This window comes from Barbus barbus (assembly GCF_936440315.1).
Source record: "Barbus barbus genome assembly, chromosome: 46".
In the NCBI taxonomy this organism is placed as follows: Eukaryota; Metazoa; Chordata; class Actinopteri; order Cypriniformes; family Cyprinidae; genus Barbus; species Barbus barbus.
Window position 1 is genome coordinate 21,219,006 of NC_136724.1, and position 20,528 is coordinate 21,239,533.

General features: G+C 35.0%; 2 protein-coding genes across 4 annotated transcripts in view; both read right to left on the reverse strand.

Moving 5' to 3' along the window:
- The window catches only part of spidr (scaffold protein involved in DNA repair), a 49,673-nt gene extending 46,930 nt beyond the window's left edge, over positions 1-2,743 (reverse strand). Inside the window, exons 1-5 of one of the 2 annotated variants that reach the window (XM_079409413.1) lie at positions 2,575-2,743; positions 1,976-2,122; positions 1,836-1,899; positions 1,337-1,525; positions 294-388 (exon numbers count right to left, since the gene is read on the reverse strand). In XM_079409413.1, coding sequence (XP_079265539.1) covers positions 294-388; positions 1,337-1,525; positions 1,836-1,899; positions 1,976-2,122; positions 2,575-2,583 — 504 coding nt within the window. In that variant the 5' untranslated portion in view covers positions 2,584-2,743. The remainder of the gene's footprint in view (positions 1-293; positions 389-1,336; positions 1,526-1,835; positions 1,900-1,975; positions 2,123-2,574) is intronic. The other variant, XM_079409414.1, reaches the window with a different exon arrangement.
- Positions 2,744-3,053: 310 nt separating this feature from the next.
- On the reverse strand, positions 3,054-19,318 carry LOC306865196 (microtubule-associated protein RP/EB family member 2-like). 2 transcript variants are annotated; one of them, XM_079409661.1, is made up of 7 exons: positions 15,103-15,366; positions 12,011-12,138; positions 10,321-10,466; positions 9,110-9,326; positions 8,878-9,023; positions 7,080-7,238; positions 3,054-4,393 (listed from the first exon to the last, which is right to left on the reverse strand). In XM_079409661.1, the coding sequence occupies exons 1-7, from the start codon at positions 15,225-15,227 to the stop codon at positions 4,319-4,321; spliced, it is 996 nt and encodes a 331-aa protein (XP_079265787.1). In that variant the 5' UTR covers positions 15,228-15,366; the 3' UTR covers positions 3,054-4,318. The 2 variants fall into 2 exon arrangements, with proteins under 2 accessions (XP_079265787.1, XP_079265788.1); XM_079409662.1 differs by lacking the exon at positions 15,103-15,366 and adding an exon at positions 19,201-19,318 and having other exon boundaries at positions 3,111-4,393.
- Between the last annotated feature and the right edge of the window lie 1,210 nt (positions 19,319-20,528).

Below are 20,528 nucleotides of genomic sequence, written 5' to 3' on the forward strand. Positions count from 1 at the left end.
CAAAATTTCAAATATTAATAAACTAATACCAAGAAAGGTTGCAAATATATAGTCAGGCCAAAGGTCAGTCCTAAAAGGAGCAGGTACATTGAGAACCCTGATGAATGCTTAAGACGTCTTGTTTGAGGAATCATAGCGCCCCCTACTGAGCAATAGTGCAATATCACCTCATCCAAAGTTTTCTCTTTTTTTCCCCTCGCCATTCTAATATGTTTTCTTCTTTTAAAGTTAATATGAAAGCACTTTAATATATGCACAATTATTCTCCCAATGTAAAGATAAAACATACTTACTGCAACTGGATTTAGGAAGTCAATATGTTCTTTTGAAGCCGAGTTATCCTCCTCTGTCTCACTGTCTGAATCAATAGAGGGTAGGTCATCTGTCTCTGAGGGTAAAAGCAGCAGGAAATCCGGATTAAATAACAAGCCAGTGCATATTAAACTACAGTTATGAACTTCGAGAATTGCAGCAAGAACAGATGGTTTTGATTGGACGAGAGAATTTTTACATCATTCCACATCCCTGATCGCACTTGTCAAGTAATAATTACACTACACTTGTTGAGTAACAAGTACTTTAATACTCTTCAACTGAGAAACAATAAGGAATACCATTATATGGGAATCAAATATATGGGAATCAAAAATATTATAAATAATATAATCAAATATAAATGAATAAAAAAAGATGCATCATTTACTACAATGGTGCTAAACAGTTTTATTCAAAATTATTCTGCCGTATAAGCATCTGCATAATTTATCTTTTGGGATTTCATCTGATGTTTTATAATTCAGGATGTGTATTTGTGCATTTCAAACAGAATGAATACCCCACCACACACACACAAAAAAAATTGTATTCAATGTTTTTCTTTAAATTGAGAATTTTACAGTTGTAATGTTTGATTTAGAATTTTCACATTTATTTAAAATAATTTTCATACACATTTTTCACACACAAGCATAATTATAAGGCAATTTTCAGTAACTATACAGGAAACTCCAAGACAGCCATAAATTCCATAAGCATCTTTGCTAGAAAAGGGTGGCAATTTATCTATGTTAGCCATTTAGATCATTTAACCTGATAAAAATGTCTAAATTTAATCTGATAAAAATGCTGACTAGAAGAATTAACAACTAAATTTCAAACTGTGCAAAGCAAAAAAATACGTAAAAAGTATATTAAAAAAAACTGACTGGCACAAAATGCTGTAATATTCGCTCCAGTCCAGTGGACAATCCATATTGTTAAGCCCTGAAATCATGGGTCAAATTAAGCTCCTGAAAGATTCATTCACATTACTACCAAAAAATGTCTCTGTTCTTACCTACACCAGTGCTGAACATCCGCAGACTTGTGCAAGAGTCCACAGGATGTTGTTTATGTGCTCTGGGCGGCTGTGGTGCCTGTGTGACAGTCAGTCGAGGAGGAGGGTGACTATCACCGTCTGATTCTTCCTCCTCACTGGAGCTCCAGGCAATGTGCACCGGTTCATCTGTGCCAGCATCCCTATTGCCTTAAACAAATACTTTTGTTCAGCAAGGATGCATTAAATTAATCAAAAGTGACAGTAAAGACATTTATAACGTTATAAAGGATTTCTATTTCAAACAATGTTGTCTTCTTGAACGTTCTATTCATCAACGAATCTTTAAAAAAAACTCATAGTTTCCACAAAAATATTAAGAACTGCTTTCAACACTGATAATAATCAGAAATGTTTCTTGAGCAGCAAATCAGCATATCAGAATGATTTCTGAAGGATCATGTGACACAGCATTACTATGAATTGTACAAATTATGGATTGATCGGTCTCTTGTATTACCAGTAACAGATGCCAGAGCCACTTTACGTGTATTTCTGCTCTTCTTCTCTGACGTGTGCAGCTTCTGAAACACAAACACATGATGTTCAGTGCATCTGTTTAACAGACCGACAGCATTACATACATCTAGTGTAACACACCTGAAGGACAGAAGTGTCCAGGAAACTTTCCCCACATCTCTCCCAGGACTTTGTGGCAGGTGTGGATGTTCTGGCAGATGCTTTTCTGAAAGTGTCTTTCACATCGTCTGGGAATAGCACACACCTCATGTCCAGGTTTCTCTTCCGCTGAAATCACACACAAACACACATTAAAATGAATGATTCAACAATAATATATACACACATATAAATAGAGAGAGAGAGAGATTTTTTTAAAGAAATTAATTGATTTTAATTGTGTTAATCAACGAGTGGCCACTTTGAAAAAGCTCAAATAGCAACATAGCTTTGTGGTTTTTATTTTATTTACTTAACATTTCACGCACCCTACATAATTTCTGTATTATAATTATATATGAATATATCACTACTATTGGTCTCTTTCACTGTTCTTTTTCTAGCTTGTGTGATTTATATTTCCAGTTCTGCACATTTCTACTGTATTTTGTAATAATGTGTAGTGGATAACACTTCGACTGGACTGACAGTCAATAAAAATATAAAACTGGTTCTCACAAACAATTAAAACACATTAAAAGTTTGAGAAAGTCTGCTAACAGTGTTTATTGATCGCTTACCTTGCCCATGATGTTATGTAAACGTTTTACGACTTTATTTTTCCTCAAATAGGGTTTATTTTCTTATTAAATAATAACCGTTTACATTGTTGTTCTGTAGTTCACTAAAACACAGCAGAGGCAGTTTCTTCTTCGGTTCGTCTCTCCCGCTCTTTTAGCTCGTAACGCCGCGCGCTACTGACACCTGGCGGCCAGAGTCCTTAATGATCTGAGCACAACACCGATTAAATTTAAGTTTTTTAATGGTTTTATGAATAAAATATTTTTAAAATCGTCTTTGTCCAAAAAAAAATCATACTCTGCTCTCTTAAGACCTTAATTTTGATGGAAAAAAAAAAACATATTAACGTTACCTGAAAATAATGTTCCTGTTCTATAAAACTAATGCTAATTTGTCAAATATTTTTAAAAGCGGTTTAAAGTAAAATTGTTGTCCAAACCTCAAATTTACAGCATGCTGAAGGAGTTTCAAAAGTTTTGATTGTGTATTTCCTTTATTAATGACCAACGTCGAATATAATGGTGTCTAGTTGAACTTACTATAATGGCCAAAAAGATCATTTTCTAATTTAATCATAATAAAAACAAAGGATTTATTCCTTTTGAAAGTGAAAGGGTTTTATTAGGGCAAGTCTATCATATCTCCAGAAATTTTAAACAGCAAGTTAAACATACAAAAAACATTTAACCTTTTTTTTTTTTTTTTTTTTTTTTATTAAATATGTAAAAAGCAGGTCAAGTTATTCACAAATAAAATGCAAACATGCAACACATTTGGGGAATGCATAAGGGGAGATACTGTGAAGGAAATAAAAAGAAAAACATTGTCTATTTATAATTATTAACAGTACATATGTTTACATTCCTTTTCATTGTACACAATAATAAATGACATAAGCGTTGACCTGTGGAGAATATTGACGAGTATCAGGAGATCACGAGAATGCTGTTTTCTGTTCAGAAGACCTGTGCTTTAGAACAACAGTTAACAAAAATCTTCAAGATGCATCGTTTTCTTCAGATGAAGGCTGTTTTTTACTGTACATATAAAGTAAAACATGACGCAGAATACGGATTGCACAGTTCAAATGAAATGCTTCCTATTAAACACTGTGATTGGCTTCCACCTTTGTGAAGCTGAGACACATTTAACCAAAAAAAAGAGTATATTTCCTTTAACATGGTGAAAAATTGAGTTTCCAAATGAATCACATGGGTTTATAATACCAGTATGCATTAGGCTATAATGCAAAATTGACTATGGTAACCAATAGTTAATCTTTTGAAGGAATCTATCATGAGGCGATATTTCACAAATGTACCGGTGGCTCTTTGAGCTACTCTTATTGCAATATTTTCAAATTTAATGGTTCAATACGTCACATCTTAAAACATAAAAAAAGGGTAATTCTCCTTCATCGGTGCGGTGAGATGAAAACACGCTAACAGACTTCAGTTAAAGTAAAAACCGGATGGAGTTGATGTGCAGTGGTTGCTATCACGGGCTTCACACAAACAACATTCACCAATTAAGCTGCTGTTGGATGACATGTTCATAATAGATGCAATTAAACAGGGCTTCAAAATGAAAACAAAACAAAAAAATAGACACGTTTGAGTATTTGGCCAATTTGTCTCATTCCTTTAGAGCAAGTGAGAAATAAACCGTTTGAGGAAATGAACCCAAAAGCAGTTTTTTGACTGAGTGCATGTATGTTCAGGTGTCTGTTTGATTGACAGCTGTTCAGTATTCGTCCTGTGTGTCGTCCGGGACGTCCTCCTCCTGAGCCGGAGCCTCATGTTCCTCTCCGCCGGCCTCCTGCACACACAGTTATTTGTTATTTTTGAGGATCTTGTCACATTTGATAGCCAGTTTGTCTGTTATGAAATAACTACGTATGAAGCACTTAATTTGAAGGGTTGTATCACAAGAAACAAGATCAAAAACACAGCAGAAAAGGGTCTTTTAGAAATCAAACTGAAGAGTATATTGATTTATGACCAATAAGTTGTACATCTATTTAGTACTGAATGACAATTTGAACTATAGTAGTACGAAGCATGTTAAAAATTACAGGTAATTTTTTTGGGTAAAATAGCCTGTACGATTCTAAATGACAGATACAGGGTTAAAAATAATTATAAAAATTGAAATGATGGCCATTTTTTGGCCTTGACCAACATCATTAGGGGTCGACCGATATGTGTTTTTCAGGGCCGATGCCGATACCGATTATTACAGACCAAGTAGACCGATAACCGATATATTGAACCGATATATATGTCTGGTGTAAAAATGAAAATGAATGTCAAAATTAAGAATAACAAGGGCTCTGATTGGTTGTTGTTGGTTGCACTTCTTACTCTTGTCTTCCTCCATGCATCCATCTACAATAAGGGTAATATATAAAGAGAGAGTTAAAAGTGGGGCCACTGTATGCTTCATGATTAAGCCTATGAATACTAAATACTAAAGCTAAACAGCTTGGGAAAATGTAAGTATTTGGCTTCAATAATTTACATGTTAGAAATGTATGTGTAATAGCATAACCTCTCATAATTCTTCATTAATTATTTTCGGTTGACTAAATCATAACCTACAAGAGGTGACTATTCAATTCATCATCTAATGCACATCAGTTGATTAATTTAAAAAGCGCAATGTATATAATACGTGTAAATAATTTAATTGTCTTCATAGCTCCATTGTAGAAGTTGCGAAGAAGACCGCAACTATTTTAATGAAACTATAACACTAATAGCCTGTTATAGGCTCACTTGGTTCAATAGCCTATTGAAATGTACCAATTTCCGTCATCCTAATCTTGGCCTATGTGACAGTATCTTAGTTTTGGCCTATGTGACAGTAATTTCCATTAGTTTTCATTTACAGAGCAGTGCAAATGAAGGCATAAAACATTAATTTAATTTATCTTTTAATCAAATGAGAGTTGAACTCTATTTTTTGGCAAACAAATGGGTTTACTATTAAAATTAAAACATGTAAGAAATAGCGTATTGTGTGATTGTTCTTTTAAACAAAAGTTGTAATAATTGTAGTAGCATTAGTAAATAAACCGAACTTTTATTTTGACGGGTTGCCGTCAGGACCTCTTAAGTTTCTTTAGCCTATTTATGATATGACGATCGTTTTACTCAAACGAAACAGTCAAATGCTCATGAAGTAACTCTCAGAGCAGTTCTGGGGATGATGTTCATATATTTATGTCCTCATTTAGTGACATGGCAGATGCGGAATACACCGCGAGCGTCGCGCACTTCTGTGTGTGTGTGTGTGTGTGTGTGTGTGTGTGTGTGTCAAAACCGCGCGTCTGTGCCTTTCACATATACAGAGACACGCCGAACATGCAGAATTCATATTTAAATAATCTTTTAGCAGCTTAATGTTTACAGATATCATGAGTCGATTTAAGTGTACTGACCTACTTTTGATTAATTAATCCAAACTTTGACTAATTCCGTGACTCCGCGTTATACAGTAAATTCCATATGACTGGATTCCGCGATTCCCCCTGCGTTTCCCCCATCTCGGAAACCATAAATAGATAATATTGAGGTTTTTACAACTTCAGTGTAGTGGATTGTAATTTATTGCAACTTGAGCAACGTCTGCTGCTGCCTTTGAGAGAGAGAACTGATGCGCTGATGAAGCAGCACCTGTTAGCAAGCGCTTTCGGTGTGAGAGTGCCTTTAGTCTTCCACGTTGATTGGTCGGACTCCTGACTCTCAACAAATCAGATGCGCGGTGGGCGGAGACTGCTCTAGGCCACAGAGTGGTGAGTTCCGACAGGCTGCATCAGAGCCAAATAGCGCGTTTCATGATTAAATAATTTTATCGGCACATCGGTTTTGAAAATGACCGATGCCGATTATTATAAAAATGCTTAATATCGGTGCCAATAATCGGCCAGGTCGATAATCGGTCGACCCCTAAACATCATAAGTGGACTTCAGGGGGAAAACGCAATGTAAGTGTAGAATATGGCCCCTTTTAAGATGGGAAGAAAAAAAACAGAAAAATAAATAATAAAGGTCTGTTTAATTAAAACAAAATGACAATATTAATAAATAATAATACTAATAATAAATGGGATGATGCTTTGTTAAATGAAGAGCATTTTTTTTGTAGTTTTTTTGTTTTGTGTTCACCATATGTTGTATGTTTTGCACTCCTACTAATAAAAAAAAAAAAAAAAAAAATGAAGAGCAGAAAAAGTCATTTAAATAAATAAATACATAAGAAAAATTGCAGAAAAATAGGTTTGATGGATTAAAAGGACATTAAAATAGTAGTAGTAGTGGTAATAATAATAATAATCTGTGTTTTTATTAAAAGAAAAAAAAGTGGGAAAGATAATATATATATAAAAATAAAAAAGAATTAAGAAAAAAAATGTGTGGCATCTTATTAAAATAATCATAATAATAAATTAAAAATAAAAGAGTACTGAATGAATGAATACAGTTACACTTGAAGCACTAACCTGGTCGTCTGCAGAGTACAGCACTTCCATGAGGCTCGCCACGAAGGGCCCGTTGTCCTGGCCCTGCTCCTGACACAGCAGCTCCACCTCTCTCAGCTTCCCAAAGTAGAAATCCCGCTCCTTCTCCACTCCTTCTAGTGCTAGCTTTAATGTATTGAGCTGCAGCAGAGGAGAGACGCAAGAGTTACCAATCACATAAAACACTGTAAACAGACAATAAATGCTGGTTATTACTTTGGTAGACATGCTTCTAAACAACATAATTCTTCATTGAATATATGCACTTCTTGATACCATATTTGATTGGTCAAAAAAAGTGAGTTTACCTTGCTTTTATGGTTGTAATAAAAAAATAAAAAAGCCCAAGTCAACAAGCTTTTAGATCACTAGGTTCCCAAAAATGCTTTCCACTGGTTTCCATAACATGAGGTTATAAGAACATCTATAAAGATGTCTATGATGTCATAAGAACATTGAGCAAGACATCTGTGTTTAGAAATCTAATTGCAATATTTCTGAAAAAAAAATTGCAATTTAATGCAATAACAAGAAAGCATTTGACATCTTCGGCTTCGTCATAAACATTATTGGGTGGCAATGGATTAGTTGATCCTCCTCATCAAGTGTAGAAAATACTAAATACACTAATGACTGATCTTGTCTGTTTTATGTTCTTCTCTTTCCCTTTAAACTCACCCTATTTACACAGATTAATGAAAACATTAAAACCCACAAAGAACATTTGATGAACAATTCCTAAAGAAATGCTCAAACTGGAAAGAGTTCACTGTCCATCCAGACCCAGCCGTGATGATCCTGTACCTCCAGTCTCTGACTTCTTGAAGATCCACACAGCATCTCTTAACCAGGCTGAATACTCACTGTGTTAGTACATGTGTGTTTGATAGACAATATAACATAAATCATGAGCTGAGTTCAGTAAGTCGTTAACAGTGAATTCATTATGATTGGGCCCTCTCAAGTAAAGTCATGTCAAAATCAACTTTAACAAGCCATTAGTTGATGTTCGGTGATTAATAGTTCATAAGTTAACTCCTTTAATAATAATTAGTATGTGATGAATTAAGTATTAATTTATGCATTAGTACATGATTATTATTTTTAAAGGTCGTTTTCTCAAAATGAGTTTTTTTTCTCCTACACTGAGCCATAAATCTCCACTTCAGTAGCACTTACACACAACAAACTTTACATTTTTATTCCTGTGGTTTAAAATCCTGAAGGTTTTTACAGAGGGATTTGTTCATATATAATTTGCTTGATTATATACAACATTTTAATCCCCCAAAAATTTAGAAAATATGATGTTTTCGGTCCATTCCAAGCATTGAGTGACAAAAATGAGATGCCAAAAATTCCCTCGGTAATAACTTTTGACTCTAATATGACAAAAAAAATTTTTTTTGACCACATCCAGTTTTTAGATTTTTGTACTAGAAATTTATGCAAATTGGCACATATTTCATTAAATAATGACTCACTTGCATATCTAAACCTAACATTTTAGAAAACTTATAATACAAAATATGTTTGCAATTATCAGTGTAATCAATCAGCTGGGTAAGGCAGGCGATAACTATTAGTTTTTTACCCTATTCACCTGCAGTGTCTCATCTTAATTAATACTTTTTTTTAAGACTTGCAGAAACCCCAGTCTTCTAAAATGCTCTACTAATAAATTATTTCATGGTTTTGTTCAGCATTTATAACCATTATGTTCTTGATAGCTCATCTATTTAAAGATTTGAATAGCGTTAATAGCGTTAGGGATGTGCACCTGTTCGTTTAGTTGTGTTACTTGGGCTTCCAGCTCCTTCTCTCCTTTAGCGGGTGTCGCTGACATCACAGGGATCTTTTTGGCAGAGGAGGGTCGGGAGGTGGAGGTGGAGGATTTAGGGGTTGAACTAGTTGATCTAGTAGCTCCTGCACACAAGTTAACGGATGATATGATGCAATTTAGTAGATGCTAAATGCCAGTTGATTATAAATACACAATGTCACAAGCAGACCTGCGGTGGGAGAGCTGGCGGCATGGAGGGATTTCTTTGGCAGGTTGAAGATCTGCTCGCCGGGATCTGGAGGGGGAATGGCATCCTGGCCCTGTCTGGCCTGCACCGGGTCGTACTCCTTCCCGTCGTAGTTGGCGTCGAAGAACTTCTTGAACCACTGAATGAAGTCCAGGTTGTCTTGAAACCGTCCCTTGATGAGCTTCTCTACAGGGATGATCTAAGAGGAAAGGAAATGTGAAGAAATTACATTACACAGATAACTTTGCACAACAAATACAGATTTATATGGGTTAAATTATGGGTTCACCAAGTGGTTTAAAATTCAAATAAATTATTATAAACTAAATTTAGAAAATATTTCATTTGTTTATCTGTCATGTGACCATTAATTGACAAAGAACTGCAAAACTCCATTATTAAAATCTCAAGCTAACTCCATGTAAAAACTGAAATTTCAGGTCAAAGGGGTTCAGCTGACAAATAAAAGTTTATGAATCCCTGCATTAATGAACTTAAATGATTATTTAAAGTAATGTGATTTTTATTGAATGCATTAAAAATATATTTTATTGCATGCATTAAGAAAGTCTCCATCTGTCAGATATCACTAAAATCAGTGTCCTAAGAAACCTCTAACTGCCTGGAATTAAAAAAATTATGTAAATATGAAAAATAAATATTGTGGCCCAATCATGCTGCTTCTAGCAAATCAGAAACACTTTCTGCATGTCAATCATTTTGCACGTTTACAGTTTGAGGTATAATAACTGGTTATATGCATTACGTTTTATAAAAAAAATTTTTTTTTTAAATCAACATTTTATAAAACAAAAAATATGGAACATTTTAAAAAAGGATAGCACTAAATTAATTACACTATTACTTACAGAGTGAAAATAATACAGATATTTCTAGTGTGGAAATTACACATGCATTATAACTATACAAGAAACTATAAAGCAGCCATTGATTTATGAACACTATTTTAGCAGTACGTGTTAAATAAGTATTTTTCCCATTCATTTTCTCCTTAGGCTTAACGGGACAAGAGCTAGTATGTGAATAACAGAATTAAATCAGTCTGGGGTTTTGAGATCTTTCATTTATTTATTTATCATCAGACAAATCCACTACTGTTACTCTATGGTGATTTTGAAAGGGATTTCATTTGTAATCAGATTTTCAGTGGTTATAGTGAAAGCATGTCTCACCTTATCAACATTCATCCTCTTGAAGGAGGCCTGCAGGAGTTTGAAGTTGTGGATGTATTCATGCTCCAACTTGGCCTGGAATTTCACCTTCTTAAGACTGATGCAGCCGGGAAACAGCATGTCCATGAACTGACAGTACGCTGCTCCTGCAAAGAGCATTCGCTGGGTGAAAAAGGTTTCGTGAGGACATTATTTAGGACTCATTCTGCTTCTCTAAGATTTCCACCACCAGATATTGTTTCAGTCTCAGGTTCATCTAAGTGTCCAAGTTACTCTGCAGTAAACTTAATCTCCCCAATCAGAAGAAATAAAACAAGGACAGAGATCCATTCGACTCTAAGGATGTCATTTAAAATGCCAAGTAAATCGATGTCTTCTGCCTGTCTAGGTAGACCTGGAGCCGTTCCAGAGGATATTCAGTGTCTCCGAGATCTTTAAATACCTCTGGCCTGACCTGTGCTTATGCTGAACTAAATTAAGGTCTTGATGTCCGATGTGACGTCATAATGCTAAAGCCTAGAAGTGTTGTCCACAAATTGATTTGTTTTTCTGTTTTTAGAGACTTTATTTCGAACATGTAAAGCAAATGTATTTACATGATTACTGGAAAGACATTTGTTACTCTCAAAACATAATACTTATAAACTCTGAGATTTTATTGCAGAATGCCTTAATGTTTAGGTAGAAATGAGCAACAAAGACAGTCCTCAACAGACAGAATCAAGTACTTTATAGTAGAAGGTTTTATAAATTTCCATGCCTGTAAATCACAATTTGAATGACCTGGTAAAGATATATTCCCTAAACTATAAACTACTTCTATATTAGACTATATTTTCAAGTCTTTTTAATCACTAGTCTTTATTAGCCTATAATTACCATTCATTCAAATAATTCCTTTCTCATCATTAATCAAACTCGTCAACCCTTCTGAAATCCTGCAAAATCCCATCAAATCACACAAAGGACTGAACTGATCATCTAATGGTTGGGAATGAATGAAGAGAACTTTGCCCGAATGAATGTCAAACAACTAATTAAACAGTCACTTAAAGACACTTAATCATAGCAGTGGTCAATAGTAATGTAGTCATTTCGGATGAAATTAAATGCAAATGTTTGAGAACTTGACCAAAGAATACTGAAACTAAACGGGTAGTTGACAAATAACATCATTTTTGATTAAAACTGATTAATTAAAACGTAATATTGTAGATGATCTTTAGCTCTTTTGCAGTTCATTTAAACAACCCTGTGGTTTGAAAAAATTATAAATCCTATTAAGGCCATATATAACTGCATCCCAAGTAATTATACAAAATAAAATAGATTTTAATGAAATACAGCTTGACACATTGCGCATAACACAAAAACACTATTATTAGATGATTTAAAGCTATACTTGTTTTTAGTTCGTTTAATTACTTTTAATTTCATAGCAGTTTAACGGGATTAACTCCCATCGTTCCCAGGTTCATAATTCATGACTGTGTTACCTAAAGCAGCTGAGAATTCACAACCAGCCAGACGAATGCATTTGTGTTTATTTACACAAACGTTCAAAGGTAGCAGCCGCCCTACAGCAGCGCAGACAAGCACTAACAAAATGCCTCCGTGTAAATCCTCTGGGATTACTGCTCTTTGTGTCTAATGAGTGTCAGCGGTGGTTTAAGTTGGGAGGTTCACATACCTGATGACAGCTGCTCCACTTTAGTGTAGTTTAGACAGAGCAGATCGTTCACCCAGGCTGTGATGTCATGCCTGCTCATAGTCTCCTGGGTGATTGAGGTAGAATAAACGTTGACCGCCATCCCCCAGCTGTGGACGAGACACAGACATCAGCTTCATCGTAATCATGTGCAGATGCATTGAAGGACAGCTCAAAGTCTGAATGACACTATCAGCTCTGGTATTGATTTGTCAGTCTGAGCAATTTACAATGCATGCATACTTTAACAACGATGTGTACTAAGTCTAAAGTCATTCTCTTAGAGTACATACTATAATATAATGTTTTGGAATGAAAACTATGAAACTGTGCAATAGCAATGCCTTTCTAAGAGTTTTAGTAACTAAACTGAGGTAGACTAAACTGGGACAACAAATCTGTTGTTGAATTTATACACTTTAAAGGAACAGCTGATTTAAAAATGAAAAACTGCTGAACATGTACTCATCCTCAGGCCATCCAAGATGTAGATGAGTTTGTTTCTTCATCAGATTTGGAGAAATTTAGCATTACGTCACTTGCTCACCAATGGATGCTCTGCAGTGAATGGGTGCCGTCAGAATGAGAGTCCAAACAGCTGATAAAAACATCTCAATAATCCACAAATAATCCACGACACTCCTGTCCATCAGTCAACGTCTTGTGAAACAAAAAGCTTTCAATTTGTAAAAAAAAAACAAAAACAAAAAAATCTATCATTAAGATGTTTTTTTTAAACTTCAAACAGTTGTTTTCAGATAAAATAGGAGTCATCTATCCATAATATTGCTATTTCTGGTGAAAAAGTCATCTGGTCTGAATCAGGAGAGAAATATGCACCGTTTACAAGCAAAAACAGTTGTAAACAAATATGTCGGTGGATTTTGATGTGAGAGGACAACAGGGGATTTCCACTTCCTTTTTCCAATGGCGGAACTGTTTGAACTTGTATTCTAGCCATAAGCGACGGTTTAGAGTTTTAATGTCTTAATGATGGATTTGTTTCTTACAAACACGCAGCTTTTCACTTCACAAGGCGTTAATTGATGGACTGGAGTCGTGTGGATTATTTGTGATGTTTTTATCAGCTGTTTGGATTGTCATTCTGACGGCACCCATTCACTGCAGAGGATCCATTGGTGAGTAAGTGACGTAACGCTAAATTTCATAAAATCTGTTCCCATGAAGAAAAAAACAACTACATCTTGGACAGACTGAGGGTAAATACATTTTCAGCAAATTTTAAGTTTTGGGAATATTCCTTTATGAGCTCTGAACATTTTCTGCTATCTAGCGTTGCATGCTTTGTCCATAAACACTGTGTGTAAACTAGGTAATCACCAAGTAAATATCAAGATATACAGAGCACTCCACAATGTTGAATGGAAGGTTTCGAGCTTTGTTTGTTCTCATACAGAATTGTGAGTTCACCCACTGTCTATCCTCGTTTTTTTAACTCAAAACTAAACAAGGAAAAAAAGTTAGGCATATAAATAAACAAGAGAAGTACTTTTTAAAATGTATGCACAAATATAGTCATTTTCCAGCACATCAAACCACACTGACTATACATTAGCTTCAGACAAAAAAAGACTGTTTAGGAATTGAGGTTTGTTTGTCCTCTACTGAAACTCACGTCCTTGAAAAGCTGCTGATCGGGTGGATAGTTTCTGACCATTATTTTCATGCTATGACTGATAACCAAAATATGACCAATATTAAAGTGCTATTTTGTCTAAAAATAAGTAAAAAACTTAAATCAATAGTACCAAATCAAAAGTTGGAATGCTTACAATATTTTACGCATCACAACATTATAGTATACAGTATGAAATATTGATTGTTTATTTATAGAAAGTTGAACAGCGGGACCTCTAACAAATCAAGTTCATGCTAGCAATAATTATCTAGAAAAAAAAGGCAGAAACGAGCATTAATTGTGTCCATTTTTTTTTTCTTTTTTTTTTATATATATGGCCCTGAAATATAATCCCTGTTACAAACCAATAATTAAAATAATAATAAAAACTATAACTTTTGTGCCACACTTTGACAAGTAAAACAGCAATGCCGTCCACAACAAGTTATTAATAGGGTACAATTAAGCATATGAACATATCAAAGATCATCTCTACATGTATTAAATTAACCTAATTCAATCAACTGACCAAAGCCAGTTTCAGATCACTGCCAATAGAAAGATCCACCACATCAATCCCATTCTCCTTAATTTCCCAGTGCACCATCATATGAATAATGAAGCGAATCCCTCAAGAAAACCCACAACTCTTATATAAGATTTCTTTAAACTTCGTCCATGATGACAAATCCTCCTCCCTATTAATTTCTCACGACTTTAATAAGCTTAAACACACTGCATTTCCAGACATTAGTGCTGTTGTGCTTAAAGAGCAGATTTATCTAAATTTAGCAGGAAAGATAAACAGTTTAGTGAGATGCTGGAATGAAGGGGGGAGGAAAAAAATTCAGAGGAGCCAACAAATCACTGTCAACAAAAGCAATCAGTCTAAAACATGTTTATAGACCAGTAAAACACATGCAATCATATTTTTACCCATGCACGAGATATTACGCAGTATTAGGCACGATATGCACGCAGTAACAAAAGATCTGAGCAGATTTTGGGGATAGGATGGAATGAATTACATTACGCAATGGCTGACCGCTTAGTGAACATACAGGCCATGCTCTGTCAAAACCTGGGAAAGCACCCTGTCAGCGCACATCCCGACATGCATCCATCTCAAATCATATGCATAACGGCTGAGAAAATGCCCAAAAGCTTGAACGCATTCACTAAAGAGCGTTTAACATGTTTTTTAGTGATTGCACCATCGGGGAAACGCCATAGCTGGCTCAGGAAAAGCCCCACCGTTAAGTTAGATCTCACGCAGCCATAATAGGAGTTTAGGGTTCCCTGAGCGAGTGCATTGGGAGAGCATGTATTGAAACGTATAATCTTGACATTTTCGGCTAAATGCATTGATTGTAGGTCGCTAAAAGCGGAGGTTTCTTTGTAAAGCGGCCGGCGGATGGTAATGGCAGTGGTGTACCTGTAGGCGCGCTCTCCGCGCACTGTGTTCTTTCTGTAGGGAATGATGTTGGTGCCGTCGCTGTCCGGAATGATGTCGTTGTTGTTCTCTCCATTGGGGGACAGAGCTTGGGTCGGACCGGGCATTTGGCTCTGTGAAATACTCGAACGGACGAGGAAAGGGACGTCGGGGTTTTTCCCTGCCGCCTGCCTGCTTGTTCTCAGTATAAATCCCGTACGTAAGAGTGTGTGTGTGTGTGTGTGTTTGTGTGCATATGGATGTCTTCCGCTCAACAGCGACCTCACCGGCGAGTCACGGAACTACAGTCATGTGACTCTGGGAGGGGTGCTTCAGATTTGAGCCAGAGGAACTTTGCCTCTTCCTAAATACGTTATTATATATTATACATGATGTATTATTTATATGAATTTACCTTTTGGTTCCCCCGTCCTCATAAGACCCGGGACCTGTACCATTTGATGTGGAATCCATTCCACACAAGCAAAAACAGTTATTATAAGTAATTGATTTTAAATGAATATTAATAGATCACATGTAATATAAATATGCAGTAGACTCAATAGATAACGCTTTAAAAATGACTATGTGACCTTACATGTTCGAGTCTCTATCGCTGTATATTTCCAACTATATAAACTCACTTAAGTTTCACTTGTGACTGCACTGATTATTTGTCCTCTTTCATGAACAAGTATTTTTTCATTGTAAATGCAATTAAATTCATCACATTCTTCACTCTCTTAACCTTTAGCAAAACCTTTAACCAAGGCTCGTGATTGGCTGTTCGCCAGTGATGTCACACAATCATGTGCACATTCTCCACAAACTCAGGATCAAGCCTGAGTTGACAAAGAAAGTTGATGATCAGCATCATGGTACCAACAAAGCCGGATTGGAGTGGTTTGGTTTTGTCAACTCAAAACTAATCCTGTAACTCTGAATTTGTTCATCTACCATCATGGTACAGGCCCCCGGGAAAAAGTTCCCAGGTTTCTCTAAAGCCCTAAAGACAGACCTGCATCTCAGCCTCAAATTATGTTCAAATGTTTTTATTTTGATGTGCAATTAATGCGTGGGGAAAAATTGTGTGTTAAAGATTCATAATTATGTTATGGGTTGACAAAGGCATTCTAATATATGGCTTAAGTTTTTATTTATTGCAAAATCTAAATTAATCTGCTCTTTACGCACAACTAATGTCTGAAAAGGCATGCAACAGTGCATGTTTAACCTTATTTTTGTCTTCAGGAAGACAAAATTGGTAAAATGACAACATTAATAATTATAAAAATGCGCACCAAATCAGCATATTAGTTTGATTTCTGAAGACTGGAGTAATGATGCTAAAAATTCAATTTTGCATCACAAGAATACATTACATTTTAAATTATATTCGAATAAAAAACAGGTATTTGAAATTTTAATAGTATTTCACAATATTTTTACTGTATTTTTTTATCATAAGAGACTATATATAGGCCTAAATATTTAATAATACAAATGGTAAATTATGATAAAATTATAGGCTGTAAAATACAATATAATAGTCCAAAAAGAAACATACACTGCTTTTCAGATTCTAGATATCTGGGTCTATATGTGACGAGGCCCGTGGCTCATTATTCTTCACAGCATTGCAAAGAGCGCTGTGATTTAATTTATTACATATACACATTACACAAAGTTTAGATAAGGCTCTTGTTAATGTATATTGTATGACATCTTTACAATGCAGTCTCTCCAACCAATCAAATCTATGGTTTTTAGAGTCAAAACAGAGATAAATTATCTAAATGGTCTGCCGGGTCATGAGTAAACGTCTCAAAGTGATGAATGAAGATATGCACTATATTGCCGAAAGTATTGGGTCATCCCCTTCTAATAAACACGTTTGACTACTTTAGTCATTTCTATGAGTACAAATCTTAATGTTTAAGCATATAATGATATTCTAGGGAATTGTGTGCTTCTAATTTTATAGCAACAGTTTGGACAGAAGCCTTTTCTATTCTAACATGACAGTGTCTCTGTGTATAAGACACGGTTCAAAAAGACATGATTGATTGAGTCAGTGTGGAAGAACTTGACTGGTCTGCAGAAAGCCAAGTCCTGATCCCAGCTGAACTCCTCTGGTGTGACTTTATATGCAGACCTTGAGCCGAAAACTCATCACCAAACACCAATTTAAAAATGATGATGAGCTTAATCTAATAAATGAGAGACATTCAAATGAACAAGTTTGGTTGTAGCAAACCTCACTGCAGCACTCCACTGAGCCTACACAAACATAAAGTACATCCAAAAATATGACTGACAGAGTTCATATCTACAAATAATTAAACAGACAAATAGATAATAAAAGTTGATGACTGAGGTGTTGCATACATTGAACACATGCTCCTACCACTATAAATAAACAGCCAGCGGAGAATGTTAAGCCATACATCCATTATTTAAGAATAATCCTAAAGATGAGTCTTATATTAATGGTTGAGTTTTCAATGGCTGATACTGAGTTCAGAGTGCCTGACAGATTAAATAATACTGATGAAGATATATGCTAATAATGCATTTTAATTATAGCAAATATAAGCTGAAATCAAACAAACACTTATTGTAAAAATATTTAATTTATAGTGTGTGATATATACACATATATGATAATCAGTGGGAATGATAATTTGCTAGTAATCTCAATGCCAGTAATCTCAAAATGGCTAAATATTGGCCAATTAATCATCTTGGATGATATACCAATCAATACTGTATCATAATACTAAAGAATGTTGGTCAGTGCATATACAGAGGGGTCTAACAGACCAAATTTTTTGGACTATTTTTTACATTTTCAACCTGAAAATACTGTAAGCAGGACATTTTAGGATTTAGAGCATAGAAAAGTTGTGATGTAAGATGAACAAAAAATATTCTCCATTTCACATTTTCTACTACTGTAGGTCACTAATCGTATTAAATCAAAATTAAAAAAAATATTCAAAAAACTAGTGACATTAATCGTGTGACTCTTAGTACAGACTTTTTTGCTTCCATTCTTGAAATTCTAAGAAAAAAAAAGTCAAAATCAAAACAACAACTCAGAACCGCGGTATAGAAACTCGCAATTGCAAGAAAAAGTCAGAATTGTGAGATGAATTGTGACACGCAATTCAAAAACTCTGAAATTTTGAGATTTCAATACAGAATTCAGAAAAAAAAGTCAGAACTGCAAAATATAAGCTTGGAATTGTGAGTAAAATGAGTCAGTTTATATCTTACAATTCTGACTTTTTTCTCAAGCTGTCAAAATTGTGAGATAAAAAGTCGCAATTACCTTTTTAATTTTTTTTCAATGGCAGAAACAAGCTTCCATAAGATGCTCTTTAAAACATCTCAAATTAATGATCATCAGATAATTTTTCTTCATGCAGCTCAAGTGCTGCTGTCACTAAAGCAAAAGCGGAATTTCCTTCTTTTTTTGTCTTGAATAGAAATTAATGCAAAATAAGAATTGCAACTAGTGATGTCAGACCTTTAGATCAGGTATAAGCTTCTGAACCAGCACTTGAATGTTAAACATGCGGTCATTGAGCTATTTCAATTGCACCAGGCTGTTCAATTGTCTTTTGTTGGCTTGTTTCGTCTCTCAAAGTGGCTTTGCAGTCAACCTTTCACTTATTCGTGCAATTACGTTCAACATATGGACTAAATATCTAACATCAATGTTAAAGTTGCACATTGCAACCTTAACCCACTTAATGCATTTCTAGAAAAACAGGAAGTGTGCTTAGAAATTTAACAACTTCATGTTAATTACAAAAGAAAGAAAAAATAAATAAATAAAACAACACGAATGTGTGCCAGTAATATTATGCATTTATTAACCACGCCATCGTAAAACATAAAAAGTGACAGGTTAGGATCATGAGACTATCAATGCTCTTCAGTGTAACTGAACAGCTGCTGCTACGCTAACAAGCTACTCTGCCTGCATGATCTTTCAACTTAATGACAAAATTAAACATAAAACAATGCTTTCCCATAGGCTCGGTTCTGCCAGAGCAAAACCAAACCTCTCTATTAACAAATAGCTCGACTCACCCGTGAACTCAACAGTAAATCCAACCAAACCAGCTGCGCTTCTCGGTTCGCACCCCACCCTCCAGCGCCTCAGAGAAGCATCAGCTCCGCCGCCTATCCACCCGCCGTCGCCGACGCCGCTGATTGGCGGAGGCGCATTCATTCTTCCCGCTGATTGGTTGACAGGTAAAAAGGCCGTTGTTTTATTCATCGGCTCCTCCTTCTGTTCAGATGACTGGCTGACGGAAGAAACGGATGTTGTCTTTCTTGACCAATGGGAATGCAGTGCGCTGCTCGTTGAATAATGGACTGTGGTTTCCTGATGTTTTATGTTTTTATGTCTCTAAAAGGAAATGAGTGATGCGTTTATTTATCACGACGGGATACATGTTTGGATGATAGATAAAGGGCTAAATTTAGAGAAAGAATCTGCCTTTGTTTCATTGTAAGGTTCCAGGTTCCTAAATAAATTAGAAAATAATATTATTAGAAATAATATTAAAGCATAAAAGCATTTTAGTTTTATTGAAACATAATAAACGTTAACTGAAATAAAATAAAATATGCGAAAAATTTACTTATTTTTTTTAGCCAGTTTCCAATTAAACATTTCTAAAGGTACTAAAATAACTAAAATATAAACGAATAAAAGCTATATAAATATTTTTTTTTAAATTATAACATTTAAACAAACACACACAAAAAATTACTAAAACAGAAATTAAAATGAAAACAAAAATTATAAAAAATAAAAACGAGTTAAATACTAAATTACTTATTTCATTAATATTAATCAGATTATTAATAATTAAACTTGTGAGAACGTCCCAAATTATTAAATCACTTTTTAAAAAAGTTTTAATTTTTATGTCATTAATTAATTTTGCTTAATTTACGTTTAAGTTAATTTGATCATTCTAATGTGATTTTTGTTGTACTATGAAGAAAAAAATATATATATTCAACAAGGACATCTAGTGGCCGTTGTGTATATTGCATCAACATATGACAATTCAAAACAGCACTGTATGCCACTGGTCTCAAACTCAATTCCTGGAGCCTGTACCATGAAGCCGGATTAGCTGGCTAGCCAGGTAAATTTCAGTTTAGTTTGCACCAATCCTGGGTTTCAGGTACCATGAAAGTGGCTTGGCTTTTAGCTGCGTTCATTGCCATAGTACCTTACACTCCACAGCTAACCTGCTCCGGGGCAGGTTATGTTCTGAGTTAAGAGATCTCAAACTGAAATTGGACCAATCAGATGTGAGCAAAGTGACATGTCTGACACAAAAAAGTCACTCCCCCAGTTTGTCTTGCTCCAAATTAAAGGTCACTTGTACTAAAAAAAA